Here is a 14,008-nt window from a genome sequence, read left to right as displayed (position 1 = left end):
CTCTTTCTTACCCACACGCAAACTATTTACCACTCAATCCCAAACAGCATTTTGAACAGCACTGTGTTGTGAGATGTTGTCACAGAAAACGAGCTGCTGTGTATTGCAACAGTGACAGCTGGTCAGTGTTTGTCAACTAATATTCACAAGAAAAAAGATGGGAGTTGAATTTTGTTAAATTTTTGTTATACTTCTCCTGGAAACTGTAGGCTATGTTGCAGAATACGTTAAATTTTTAAACACCACCAAGTGTTACAAATGATCAGCCATTTGACTGCACTACCAAAGCTTGGAGTAGTGACTGCAGAAAAATTCTGTTCCAGTATTGGGAATCGCACCTCAGCCTCCTGGGTGAAAGCCAGGCTTCCTAACCACTTTCTGCTACATTTTTTTATACTATCAATAGCAGTCCACTGAAGAATCTATCTATAATAAGTAAAACATGCTTTCTGTTTTATCCCGTATAGTATTATTTTATACCTTTCTGCTGCATTATACTTTATTCAAATTATGGAATCAATATTTTTGTTCCAGTCTCAGTTCCATACCCTGCATTCAGAAACAGTAAAAACTATGCATATTTACATTTTAATTGGTATGGAAGGGAAGCAATCCAGAAAGGTTCTCTCCAGTCTGTATTCTACAAAAAGTCTTAAAGTCTTCAGTTCTGTCCTCATTTATTACTGTTGTATGTTCACTACAGGTGGATACTCTGTGGGTTTCCAATCTCAGTGTGGCTATAAAAATGTTATAAATAGCGGTGATTGCTGGTTTCCGCAACTCTTGTACAAATTATATTTGAGAGAGATTGAGCATATGAAATAGCAATGGATTTAAGTATAGTGCTCATAGGATTATGCTTTTGAAAATATTAATTTAGAAATTGCGTTTTAAGTCACTACCCCGCATACTGAATTCATTGAATTTCAATTTCTATGGTGCAAGTTTCAAAATGCTTATTACTGCAAAACATGAGAACAACAGTGCTTTTGTATTTGATGCTTATCTACAGTATTTTCATAGATGGTGATGGGGAGATGAAGCAGCAGTCATTTGACAAAAGATAATATGCAGTGACATGCCTTAGATTTACTTTAAATGCAACAAAGAGAAGTGCGTACTTGTGGTATGTGTGCCCTGTTACTATTATTAATAATATTGTTTCATTTGATTCTTTAAAGAGCTCTAGAACCAATATGTAGTATTAGTCTTTCTGTTTTTATTATCTTCTCATAACTTCTTTGTTCTGTGACTATGGGTCTATTGACATTCTATTATCAATGCATTTTTTAGTTTCAGATTTCTGTCCATTGTTGACATGAACTTGTTTGAGTCAGTCTTCTGCCAGAATTGTGTCCTTGTAGTTTCCAGAGAGTCAACAGCTATTTCTTTGAGATACTTCTGGATGTTGAGTAGCCTTAATGGTTTGGTTTTTCAGGTCCCATTTATGATGCAGAATGTTTTCTTGGTTAATTGACAGTTTTGATACATGTTCAAGAGTTTTCAAGCATATTTACCATACAGTGAAAGAAGCCTTCGGTCATGGAATACAGTTGTCTCAAACGTTTGCACATCCAATTACCATCTTCGATCTGAATATTTTCCTCTGTATCTGTTATTCCATTTTCTCACTGACAATAGCATTTATGGTTAACAATGATGTCTCAGTTGCATAAAGTGCCTGTGGGAAAATTAATGTTTTCTGGTGACGTAGTTTGGGTTTGGTGGAAAAGGAGGGGGGAGGGGGGAGGGGGGGAGGGAGGTGATTTGTCGGAAGGGATCAAACAATGAGATCATCAGTCTCATTGGATTAGGAAAGGATTGGGAAGGAAGTTGGCCATGCGCTTTCAAAGGAACCATCCTTCCATTTTACTGAAGCGATTCAGGGAAATCACAGAAAACGTAAATCAGGATGATCTTCTTGTGGTGCAGTTCTTCTTGTTATGCCTGTGCTTGCTATGAAAATGGAATGAGATTCCACCTTATGCAAGACACTTTTTTTCCTGTTTTGTTTCACCCATACATGTTTCAGCACTTCTATGCTATCTTCAGTAGGTTTTTCAAAAAAAGTTAAAAATAAAAATTAAACCCACTGAACAAGGCACAAAAGTGCTGAAACACATATGGGTGAAACAAAATAAGAAAAAAGGTGTCTTGGGTGAAACAAAATAGGAAAAAAGGTGTCTTGCATAAGGCGGAATCTCATCCCACTACATCAGGATTGTCGGACAGGGGATTGAGCCGTCATCCTCCCGAATGCGCCACCATGCTTGGTAGGTGGAAAAGGATTTCTTATTATAAATATTCATTACCACTGTGTAGGCTTTATGCACTTTTTGTATATGAGTTTTCATTGCTCACCTTGTCATTGCCAATGTTCCTGACAGTTTCACCTTAATGCTTGAAGTGTCAAACATCAGTGCCATTACCACAGTGAGGCTACATGTTTGGAGTCCATGTACTGTTTTGTATCACAAGAGATTTGCAGGTCAGCTCTGTCAGCAATCTCATGAAGCTTCTCAAGTATCACCTTGACTTTTGTCTGTTTTTATTGGAAAAGATTTGCTGATTTTTGCCCGTGATTTTGTACATTTGCAGAACATTCTTTATTAATATTCTTATGTATGTAAAGATGTCATATGAAACAATGTGTCTACATTTGTGAGTTTGATTTTGTCCTCTGTGTTATGCAGGCAAAGGCTGTGCCAGTCAGATTCATAGCAACTTCAACTGCTGCTGTTGATGGGAAAGAAAATGGAGGTGAGTCATTTTTTCAGTACTAAGAAATGTGGCAATATAGCTTGTTTGCCATTAGATTCAACTATATTGGACCAACACTAAACAGTTATACATGCTGTGTGGGTGGCATGTACATCTACATCTACATCTGCATCTACATGATTACTCTGCAGTTCACATTTAAGTGCTTGGCAGAGGGTTCATCGAACCACAATCATACTATCTCTCTACCATTCCACTCCCGAACAGTGCGCAGGAAAAACGAACACCTAAACCTTTCTGTTCGAGCTCTGATTTCTCTTATTTTATTTTGATGATCATTCCTACCTATGTAGGTTGGGCTCAACAAAATATTTTCGCAAAATTGGTGACTGAAATTTCGTAAATAGGTCTCGCCGCGACGAAAAACGTCTTTGCTTTAATGACTTCCATCCCAATTCGAGAATCATATCTGCCACACTCTCTCCCCTACTATGTGATAATACAAAATGAGATGCCCTTTTTTGCACCCTTTCGATGTCCTCCGTCAATCCCACCTGGTAAGGATCCCACACTGCACAGCAAAATTCTAACAGAGGACGAACGAGTGTAGTGTAAGCTGTCTCTTTAGTGGACTTGTTGCATGTTCTAAGTGTCTTGCCAATGAAATGCAACCTTTGGCTCACCTTCCACACAATATTATCTATGTGGTCTTTCCAACTGAAGTTGTTCATAATTTTAACACCCAAGTACTTAGTTGAATTGACAGCCTTGAGAATTGTACTATTTATCGAGTAATCGAATTCCAACGGATTTCTTTTGGAACTCGTGGATCACCTCACACTTTTCGTTATTTAGCATCAGCTGCCACCTGCCACACCATACAGCAATCTTTTCTAAATCGCTTTGCAACTGATACTGGTCTTCGGATGACCTTACTAGGCAGTAAATTATATATATCATCTGCGAACAACCTGAGAGAACTGCTCAGATTGTCACCCAGGTCATTTATATGTATCAGGAACAGCAGAGGTCCCAGGATGCTTCCCTGGGGAACACCTGATATCACTTCAGTTTTACTCAATGGTTTGCCATCTATTACTACGAACTGCGACCTTCCTGACAGGAAATCACGAATCCAGTTGCACAACTAAGACAATACCCCATAGGCCCAAAGCTTGATTAGAAGTCGCTTGTGAGGAACGGTGTCAAAAGCTTTCTGGAAATCTAGAAATACGGAATCAACTTGAGATCCCCTGTCTATAGTGGCCATTACTTCGTACGAAAAAAGAGCTAGCTGCGTTGCACAAGAACAATGTTTTCTGAAACCATGCTGATTACGTATCAATAGATCATTCCCTTCGAGGTGATTCATAATGTTTGAATACAGTATATGCTCCAAAACCGTACTGGAAACCAACGTCAATGATATAGGTCTGTAGTTCAATGGATTACTCCTACTACTTTTCTTAAACACTGGTGCGACCTGCGCAATTTTCCAATCTGTAGGTACAGATCTATCGGTGAGCGAGCGGTTGTATATGATTGCTGCGTAGGGAGCTACTGCATCAGTGTAATCTGAAAGGAACCTGATCGGTATACAATCTGGAACTGAAGACTTGCCCGTATCAAGTGATTTGAGTTGCTTCGCAACCCCTGAGATATCTACTTCTAAGAAACTCATGCTAGCAGCTGTTCCTGTTTCAAATTCTTGAATATTCCATTCGTCTTCCCTGGTGAAGGAATTTCGGAAAACCGTGTTCAATAACTCCGCTTTAGCGGCACAGTCGTCGGTAACAGTACCATCGGCACTGCGCAGCGAAGGTATTGACAGTGTCTTGCCACTTGTGTACTTTACATACCACCAGAATTTCTTCAGATTTTCTACGAAATTTCGAGACAATGTTTCGTTGTGGAACCTATTAAAGTCATCTCACATTGAAGTGTGTGTCAAATTTCGCGTGTCTGTAAATTTTAGCCAATCTTCGGGATTTTGCGTTCTTCTGAACTTCGCATGCTTTTTCCGTTGCCTCTGCAACAGCATTCGGACCTGTTTGTGTACCATGGGGGATCAGTTCCATCTCTTACCAATTTATGAGGTATGAATCTCTCAATTGCTGTTGCTACTATATCCTTGAATTTGAGCCACATCTCGTCTACATTTGCATAGTCAGTTCGGAAGGTATGGAGATTGTCTCTTAGGAAGGCTTCTAGTGAAATAAAATTATTTTGCATTTGTTTCTGGTGGATTTGGAAGAAACGGTATTGAGCATAGCTACAATGACCTTGTGATCACTAATCCCTGTATCAGTCATGATGCTCTCTATTAGCTCTGGATTGTTTGTGACTAAGAGGTCAAGTGTGTTTTCGCAACCATTTACAATTCGCGTGGGTTCGTGGAATAACTGCTCGAAATAATTTTCAGAGAAAGCATTTAGGACAATCTTGGAAGATGTTTTCTGCCTACCACCAGTTTTGAACAAGTATTTTTGCCAACATAACGAGGGAAGTTTGAAGTCCCCACCAACTAAAACAGTATGAGTAGGGTATTTATTTGTTACGAGACTCAAATTTTCTTTGAACTGTTCAGCAACTATATCATCAGCGTCTGGGGGTCAGTAGAAGGAGCCAATTATTAACTTAGTTTGGCTGTTAAGTATAACCTCCACCCATACCAATTCGCACGGAGTATCTACTTTGACTTCACTACAAGTTAAACCACTACTGACAGACACAAACACTCCACCACCAATTCTGCCTAATCTATCTTTCCTGAACACCATCTGAGACTTTGTAAAAATTTCTGCAGAACTTATTTCAGGCTTTAGCCAGCTTTTTGTACCTATAACGATTTCAGCTTCTGTGCTTTCTATTAGCACTTGAAGCTCAGGGACTTACCCAGCACAACTACAACAATTTACAACTACAATTCTGACTGTTCCTTGATCCAAGCACGTCCTGTATTTGCCATGTACCCTTTGAGATTTCAGCCCACCCCGTACTTTCCTGAGGCCTTCTAACCTAAAAAACCGCCCAGTCCACACCACACAGCCTCCGCTACCCGTGCAGCCGCCAGCTGAGTGTAGTGAACTCCTGACCTATTCAGTGGAACACGAAACCCCACCACCCTATGGCGCAAGTCAAGGAATCTGTTCCCAACTACCAATAAGCCCACCCTCTGCGATTGCCCAGACCTTGAAGGCTGAGAATCATCCTCTGAAACAGGGCAGGCAGCTGCATCTGGCTCAGGCAGAGACAGTACCTGAAACCTGTTTGTCAGACACACCGGGGAGGCTTTCTGATCAGCCTCCGGGGACGTCTTTTCTGCCTGCCATGCCTTGCAATGACCTCCCAATCAACCACAGGCGAGGGCTCAGCCCCACTGTGGGCAGCAACCGGGGCAACCACAGTGGCAGACCGATCTGGGGACAGACGGGACGAGGTTGATTGACATCCCCGTGATACCCAAGTCGGCTCCCCACAGTGGTGCCCATTAGCAACAGCCTCAAGCTGCGCGACTGAAGTCAGCGCCGGCTGCAGCTGTGAGCGAAGGGATGCCAACTCAGCCCTCATCCGAACACAGCAATCACAGTCCCTGTCCATCCTAATTGATGTTGAACAACAGTTACTGAAACACGAGTCCATGCCTAGATAATGCAAGGGAAACACGCAAATAATGTATGAACTAACGTGTACAAATGCCTAATGACTGTGCTACAATCTGTCTGAATTTGCGATCACAGTAACTAAAACTCGAAATTACACCTCCTATATGAAACTCACACGCAACTTAAGTAAGAATCTACGAAGCAAACACAGAAAAGAAGCTATATACGTATACATGTAATTATAGCATAGACAGCACAGGATTTGGAAGATCAATTGAATGAAAAGGACGATGACTTGAAAATAGTTTATAAGATGAACATAAATAACAGTGAAACTAGGATGGTGAAAATAATCAAATTAAGTGAAATGACACTGAATGAATTATTTTAGGAAATGCGGCACTAAAAGTAGTGGATGAGTTTTGTTACTTGGGCAACAGAATAACTGGTAACAGCAGAACTAAACAGGATACAAAAGGTAAATGACCAATACCAAGGAAACTTTCACGAAAAAGGAAAATTTGTTAATGCTGAATATAAATTCAGGTGTTAGGAAGTCTTTCCAGAAAGTATTTGAAGAGTTACTGAATTGAATGAGGGAGAAAAGATTTTTATAGTACAACTTAATCAAAGGATGGCCTTTGTAATAATAATAATAAAAAAAAAAAAAAAAAAAAAAAAAACAACAACAACAACACTAAGCCATCAAACATTAGTCAGTTTGGTAATGGAGGGAAGAATAGTATGTAAAAATTATAGAGGGAGACCAAAGCTTGAATACAGTAATCAGTTTCAAATGAATATAGTTTGCAATAGTTATGCAGAGATGAAGAGGCTAGCAATGGATAGATTAGCATGGAGAGCTGGTTCAAGCCAGGTTTTGTACTCTCTTAACTACAACAACACACCAGATGAGAGGTAGGTTTCTAAGGAATTATTATTAAACATGAAGAAAAATATTTTCATTCACTTTAAAAAGGCAACTAACACAACGTCCAGATTTAGTGCCCTAAAGCACTCCAATTTGTCAGTGAGGTTGAATATGACAGCCAAATGTAGTTATTTTGCGCAAAATGTCATATGTAAGACTTTTTATTATTCTTTGAGATAAGCGGTATAGGATTTTTGTTCCTGTATAGAATGGAATACTGGTTATGAGGCTGTGAGAGGCTGCCCCCTCCCCCCCCCCCCCCCCCCTCCTCCCTTCCGCTCCAATCAATGAGTTAATGAGTTCTTGTTCCAAAACATGAATACATAGTTCACAGATAAAAAATTCTGCTGGAATGAACAGATTGTCGTAGGGACACAGTTGTATTTTGAATATTCAGGAATTTAATAAAGTAACTGGAAGCAGTCTTGTACACATCAAAACCTGTACTTTGAGAATCTGCAACACATAGGTGCATTTTTAACTCCAGGCAATACACGTTATACTTAATCTCCATTATTTTAATATATGTTAACTTACAATTTCATGATCTCCAGTTCTTTCACATATTTCATGACTTCCATTCAAGAGTCCACTAAAATATCCCCGTATTATTCATTTGCATCATTGTCCTCAATATTTGTGGCATGTATGTAAATAATGAATCAAGTACCAAAGAATGATTATTTGAGTTATTGGTGAAATTCTGCTGTAAACGCCAAGGCCAATTACGCATATTTGATACAAGCACCAGAACAGCAGGAAAAGTATTTTATAGATGTTGTAAGATGACACTCGTGCCTAACACTGACGTTGATGTTCAAATAATGAGTCGTGCACCAATTCTCTGTTCTCTGTGAGAGTCTTGGCATGCACTTGTGTGAACTGCTAACAATTGAAGTAGCTCTGTGGTTCATTTGCAACAATAGGGCGTTGCTGAAGTAATTATTACAAATACATAATATACAACATTGTAAAATGGAAAGGAAAACTGAACCAAAATGGAGAGATGAAGGTAGTACTGAAAATCAAGGAAAGACATTAGTCAATGAAGGAAAGGAAATTCTTGAAAAGCCAATATTGTGCTTCCAGTGAAGTAGGCTCCCGAGTACCAGTAGGGCTTGACTGTGTGCATGGGATGTGCTTGGTTGTGTGTATGAATGGTGTATGTTTTAATTTTTCTGATGAAGTCTGTGGTTGAAAGCTTTGTGTAAGTGTTTTTAATTGTGCCTGTGTGCATCTTAATGTGTCATCTTTACAGTAAGTAGCAATCTATGTTTTAGTACATTGTTGACAGTCTTTAAAGACAAATTCTCTAAACTAAAATTTCATCATTTGTTCAAGTTACACATATTCTACATGCATTCTTCTTAAAGCCAAACTGAGGTGTGATCCCAGTAATAAAGACAATAAACTCCAGCTAGAATTCCATCACCAAAAAGCAAAGAGAGCTATGGATTCTGTGAAATCTGATGCAATTAGGAGTCAGGGGCCTAACTCAGAAGTGTGTAGAGCTGCAACAGATTTACAAAAAGCGATTTCACTTCCTTCATTAATGCACAGTGAAAAGTTTTATTTACTGCAGCTCTCAGATCACAACTTTCACATTCATGTTGGTGATAATCAAACCTGTCACATTTCTCTGGCATGAGGTCATATGTGGCAGGTGTGAAAATGAAATTGCAGCCTACATGCACAAAGCCTTTACAACATGACTTTCTTGTAAAAGGAAATTGATGATGTGGACTGACAACTTCTGTGGACAGAAAAAAATGATGTTTCTTTGGGTTTACCTAACAGCAAAGTGTTATTTTATGGAAACAGAACACATGCTTTGATGAAAGGACACACTTTTATATCTTCCAGTCACAGTATTGCTCACATTGAGAAATGTGACTGTTAAGCAAGAAACAGATTTTTATGACAACGTCATCTGCTGAAAAACATATGAATTTCACCACTGCGCATATTCCAAAATCATAGTGGATCAGACTGGCTGCTGAATGGATAGGGGGTACTGCAGGTTCAATCAGCTCTTAATGCAATTGAAGAGTTAGAGGCACATGAACTCTTTCGATCTCCAATAGGTGCAGCTGGAAACACGACACTGTGAATCTAGGTTGTCTGAAGATAAGAGAAGGAACTTAGCTAAAATGACTCCATACGTGAAAGAGAGAATAAGTGGTTTTACAAGAACCTTGTGAAATGAGATAAAATGAGCACCGTGGTAGTTTTACCATTATTTATGTTAAACCGTTGCATACGGAACGTTTCATTTTTTTTCAAATTTTGTACCATTTTGTTCTTAAATGTACTAATGTAAAATAAAAACACATATACAACAAGAAACCTATATCATTTTTGTGTAGCAATCTTCAACTTTTATACTGCTTTTGTATAAGTGCTATACACATTTTGTGGAATACCACTCAATCATTTTTTTGGAATTTGTCCCTTTTTTATTTGTATGCTACACTGATTGTCCAATCACACTCATTTATTCATTACTGTACCACAAATTATTCACTCATCATCCTCTGCAGCTTTCTACACATTACTCCACAACAATACTTTTTAATAATAGCGTTTGGAACCCTACCAATATACATCTTTTTAATAATATTATGTATAATAACAACTTGGCATCATTACAGTTAAGTAAATTGCAGTTCAGGTCACATGCATACATGTATGAAAGCACGGTGTCTGTTCTTCCATACATGTCTGAAAGAACAGACACTGTGTGGAATCTGCAGCTGTGAAACATATTATGTAAATTGAAGGAGGGGAGAGGGCGGAAAAGAATGTAATTGATTTGCCTCGATGGACAATGGATCCACCACATTCAGTGTGGATGCACATTTAAGTCTGATCTCCTATGGAAATCTCAAAGTGGCGAATCATGGAGTACACGGACAGGGACTACGAATAGCTGATGCTAGGCGGGAATGTGAGTCGGCTGACAGGCTGGTTACAGGAATTGAGGATAGGTCACCAGGAGAGTTCCCACCTGTCCAGCTCAGAAAAGCTGGTGGTAGTGGGATGAATTCAGGCTGTGAAGCAGACATTCAAGACAAGGACACCACGTTGTACAGTATGCTCAGCAACTGGGCAGATCATCTGTCTCTCAGCCACAGTTTGGTGGTGGAAATTCATGCAGACAGATAGCTTGTTTGTGGTCATGTTCATGTAGAATACTGCACAGTAGCTGCATAGACCACATGGTTGCTTTTGCAAGGTGGTCCTGTGTCTTATGGGATAGGAAATGCATGTGACTTGACTAAACTAGGTGTTAGTGCAAGTATATAGGGTTACAGGTCTGGCATTTAGGTCCAGGTTTAAGATATGAGCCATGGGACAAGGGGTTGGGAGTATGAGGGGAATCGGGATGAACAAGGATATTGCATAGGTTGGGTGGCTGATTTGGGTGGAGGGGTGAGGTTGGGGGGGTGGGGGGGCCACTCCTTTGTAGGGCACAGCATGTGACTGGGGAGAGACACAAAGGAAATCTGCTTCTGGACAGGGCACGGAGGGTAATTTTGGTCTGCTGCGGCCTCAGTGAGCCCCTCGGCATATTTGGAGACTGACTGCCCATCACTGCAGATGCTGCGACCGTGGGTAGCTATGCTGTATGGGTATACTGACATGAACAATGATAAATGTAAACTACAAATACTCATGACGAGGTTCTAGGTTTTCCTTTCCATAAGACACTGGTAATCCCTCTATATTGTACTCATTTATTGTTAGTTCAGCTTCAGATTACGGAACTGCACCTAACACACAGAGAGAGATAGATAGATAGAGAGAGAGAGAGAGAGAGAGAGAGAGAGGGAGAGAGAGGGAGAGAGAGAGAGAGAGAGAGAGAGAGAGAGAGTTCTGTTTTTCAACATTCAACATTTGAGAACATTTTAAGTAACATTTTCATATGAAAACAACTATTTTAGTATTTTCACTTTTGTAGTTTTTTTAAATGAACTATAAAAATTGCTAATTTTTATTTTTACAAATCATACTCCGACTAAGGTCCCCCCCATGATGTATCCCTCCACTTACAATTAAAAGTGTCTTGAAATATTAATCAAATATGAAAACTGACAACTGATGTTGCAAGTCATAGCCTAGCACTACAGTTTGTTCAGAAAAACGTTAAAAAACAGTATTTTTCACAAAAGATGTCATTTATATACTGAATGCCAAAACAGTTTTCCGAGTATGACATTTTTATGTATTATTTGCAGTCATCTATGACTGCTAAAATAGTTAAAATATTTTTTAGTTTTAATTTTCTGACACGTTCACAATTATCTGTTGAACTTCTTAAATGAACATTTTCAGAGAGTCGAAACTAGTTAACTGTAAAGATAATTCTGATTTTGTTGAAAATAAAAAAAAGTTTTAACTGAAATCATTTTTTGTGTATACCATAGGCTGTCAGGAACTTTTTATATAGGTGAACTTTATTCAGTTACAGACCACACTTTCAATATAAAACATAAATGAACTAATACAAAACCAATTTTATAATCAAGCTTTCTATTCATTAACAATACACAGTTTTGATTCCATAAATTAATTAATGCATTTTTCATATAATCATATAACATGCGATTTGTGTAATTATAATGTGAATTTAGAAGCTAATTTTTATCAACAACATAAATTGAATTAATATAATTAACAGTTTGACTACAACAAGGGCTTCACAATTGATGAATGCATGTTATTGTTCACCCAGTCTTTGTTGTCTTGTCTTATGGTTGCTGAAAGGTAAATGAAGCTCTTACAAGAAGTGTTCAACCTTTTGTTCCAGGGACTCTGAAGGACCTGAGTGAAGGGGAAGTTAGCGAGGGCCTGGTTCCTGCAGTCCTCCCGCACAGTATGCCTGATGACACGGACAGCACAAGTGTGAGCGACACGTCATGACAGAGGCCGCTTCTGTTTCCCTTCACATTCTCAGTGATTTACTCCAATGTCATTGCCTGTACCATAGCACCTGTTGTTCCTAATTCAGTACTGAAAATGGCACCAGCTGAAGATATATACAATACAATGGTACAGAGCTTACTGTTTTGTTACAGTCGAGGAAAACTAGAGGTTTTTATTTTATTTTATTATTTTTTTCTTACATAATGTAATGATGACCAAACTGAGAAATGGAGACAGCACATTATTTTCAAGAGTGTCTGTTAGTATGATGACATATGAAACTGAATATGCTACATAAGTTGAATGCATAGTTGTCATGATGAAAGAAATTGTAACCTAATTGAGTCCCCTTTGGTGCAACAGTGACTTGGTAATACAATACATCAAAATAATGTTGACATCATATCAGGGTTTAAACATAGTTCAGATAACATATGTGAGAACACAATAACAGTCAGAGATAAGGACGCAGCAACTGAAAGAATAAACATCATTAATTACTGCTAGTTAAGGAGATCACTACCAAATGAAAGAAGGAAAACGAATGAGTAATGACTCAAACTCTTTACATACTACTGTCAGTTTTGTTTGATATGACATCTGCTAAGGAAATCTGATTGCAATCAGTTAATAATAAAGACTGAAACATCCTGTTGTTCAGGAACTGATGTGGATACCTTTCAGTTGCAGCTGACCTATCATTTACAATCTGTAATATTTAGTGTTGCCAAATTTTTTTAAATCTGTTTTTGTGTTAAGCAATATGCACATTAAATCAATGTGCAATAAAACATGAATATCATATTTCCTGTATTGCCCACTTTCACAAAATATTCTACAGTGCACACTTTTAATACACATTCGAACATTTGTGTTCTCCTTAAATGTTTGTTTCATCAGCACCTTTCTATTCTCTTCAACAAATTTGTGAAATAAGAACTTACACCTAACCTGTAGTTAAGTAATCAAATTTTTGTAGTCTCATTTTATTTTTGAACTGTTTACTAAGATTATGGTGAACTGATTGTTTGGCCTTAGAATTTAATTTAACTTAGTATGATAAGAATACTAAAATCTTAGAAAATATAAGAAGGAACTTTCATAAAAACCAATGGTGAAATATCAACATTCCTTTTTTTATTAATTGTAACAAATAATTTATTGTAGTGGATTTTTTTGTCCCAATTTTTGTAAATCAATAAGAAACATAAGGCAAAGTACAATAAAATGAGTTACCTGTCATTAGATAACTATGGCATCAAAGTCATTTTGTTTTTATTACATGGTGACCGTACTTATTTTGAAGCAGTGCATTTTCAATTCTGTTGAGATAACTAGCTGTAAAATTGCACTTACCGTGTCTGTGTTGCATGTGTTGTTATGAATAGCAGGACTGAGCACAATGAATCATGAGTCAGATGTGAGTAGTCAATCACATTGCTTGTTCATAGTTTCCTATGCTTCCTAATTCAAGTTATCTTTTCCCCTTACCCTGCCTCATATCGTTGTCGTTGTTGTTGTTGTCCTCAGTCCTGAGACTGGTTTGATGCAGCTCTCCATGCTACTCTATCCTGTGCAAGCTTTTTCATCTCCAAGTACTTACTGCAACCTACATCCTTCTGAATCTGCTTAGTGTATTCATCTCTTGGTCACCCTCTACGATTTTTACCCTCCACGCTGCTTTCCAATGCTAAATTTGTGATCCCTTGATGCCTCACAACATGTCCTACCAACCGGTCCCTCCTTCTCAAGTTGTGCCACAAACTCCTCTTCTCCCCAATTCTATTCAATACTTCCTCATTAGTTATGTGATCTACCCATCTAA

At 38.4% G+C, this 14,008-nt stretch overlaps 1 protein-coding gene across 1 annotated transcript in view; it reads left to right on the top strand.

Annotated features, from left to right (window-relative positions):
• LOC124550819 (serine/arginine repetitive matrix protein 1-like) overlaps positions 1-13,274 on the top strand; it is a 173,625-nt gene extending 160,351 nt beyond the window's left edge. The window contains exons 15-16 of the mRNA XM_047125545.1: positions 2,694-2,760; positions 12,068-13,274. Of these exons, the coding sequence (XP_046981501.1) occupies positions 2,694-2,760; positions 12,068-12,180 (180 nt within the window). The 3' untranslated portion in view covers positions 12,181-13,274. The remainder of the gene's footprint in view (positions 1-2,693; positions 2,761-12,067) is intronic.
• Positions 13,275-14,008: the final 734 nt, after the last annotated feature.

Source organism: Schistocerca americana, chromosome 9, assembly GCF_021461395.2.
Source record: "Schistocerca americana isolate TAMUIC-IGC-003095 chromosome 9, iqSchAmer2.1, whole genome shotgun sequence".
Classification (NCBI taxonomy): domain Eukaryota; kingdom Metazoa; phylum Arthropoda; class Insecta; order Orthoptera; family Acrididae; genus Schistocerca; species Schistocerca americana.
Note: the sequence above shows the minus strand (reverse complement) of the source record. Positions and strands in the feature narration are given on the sequence as shown.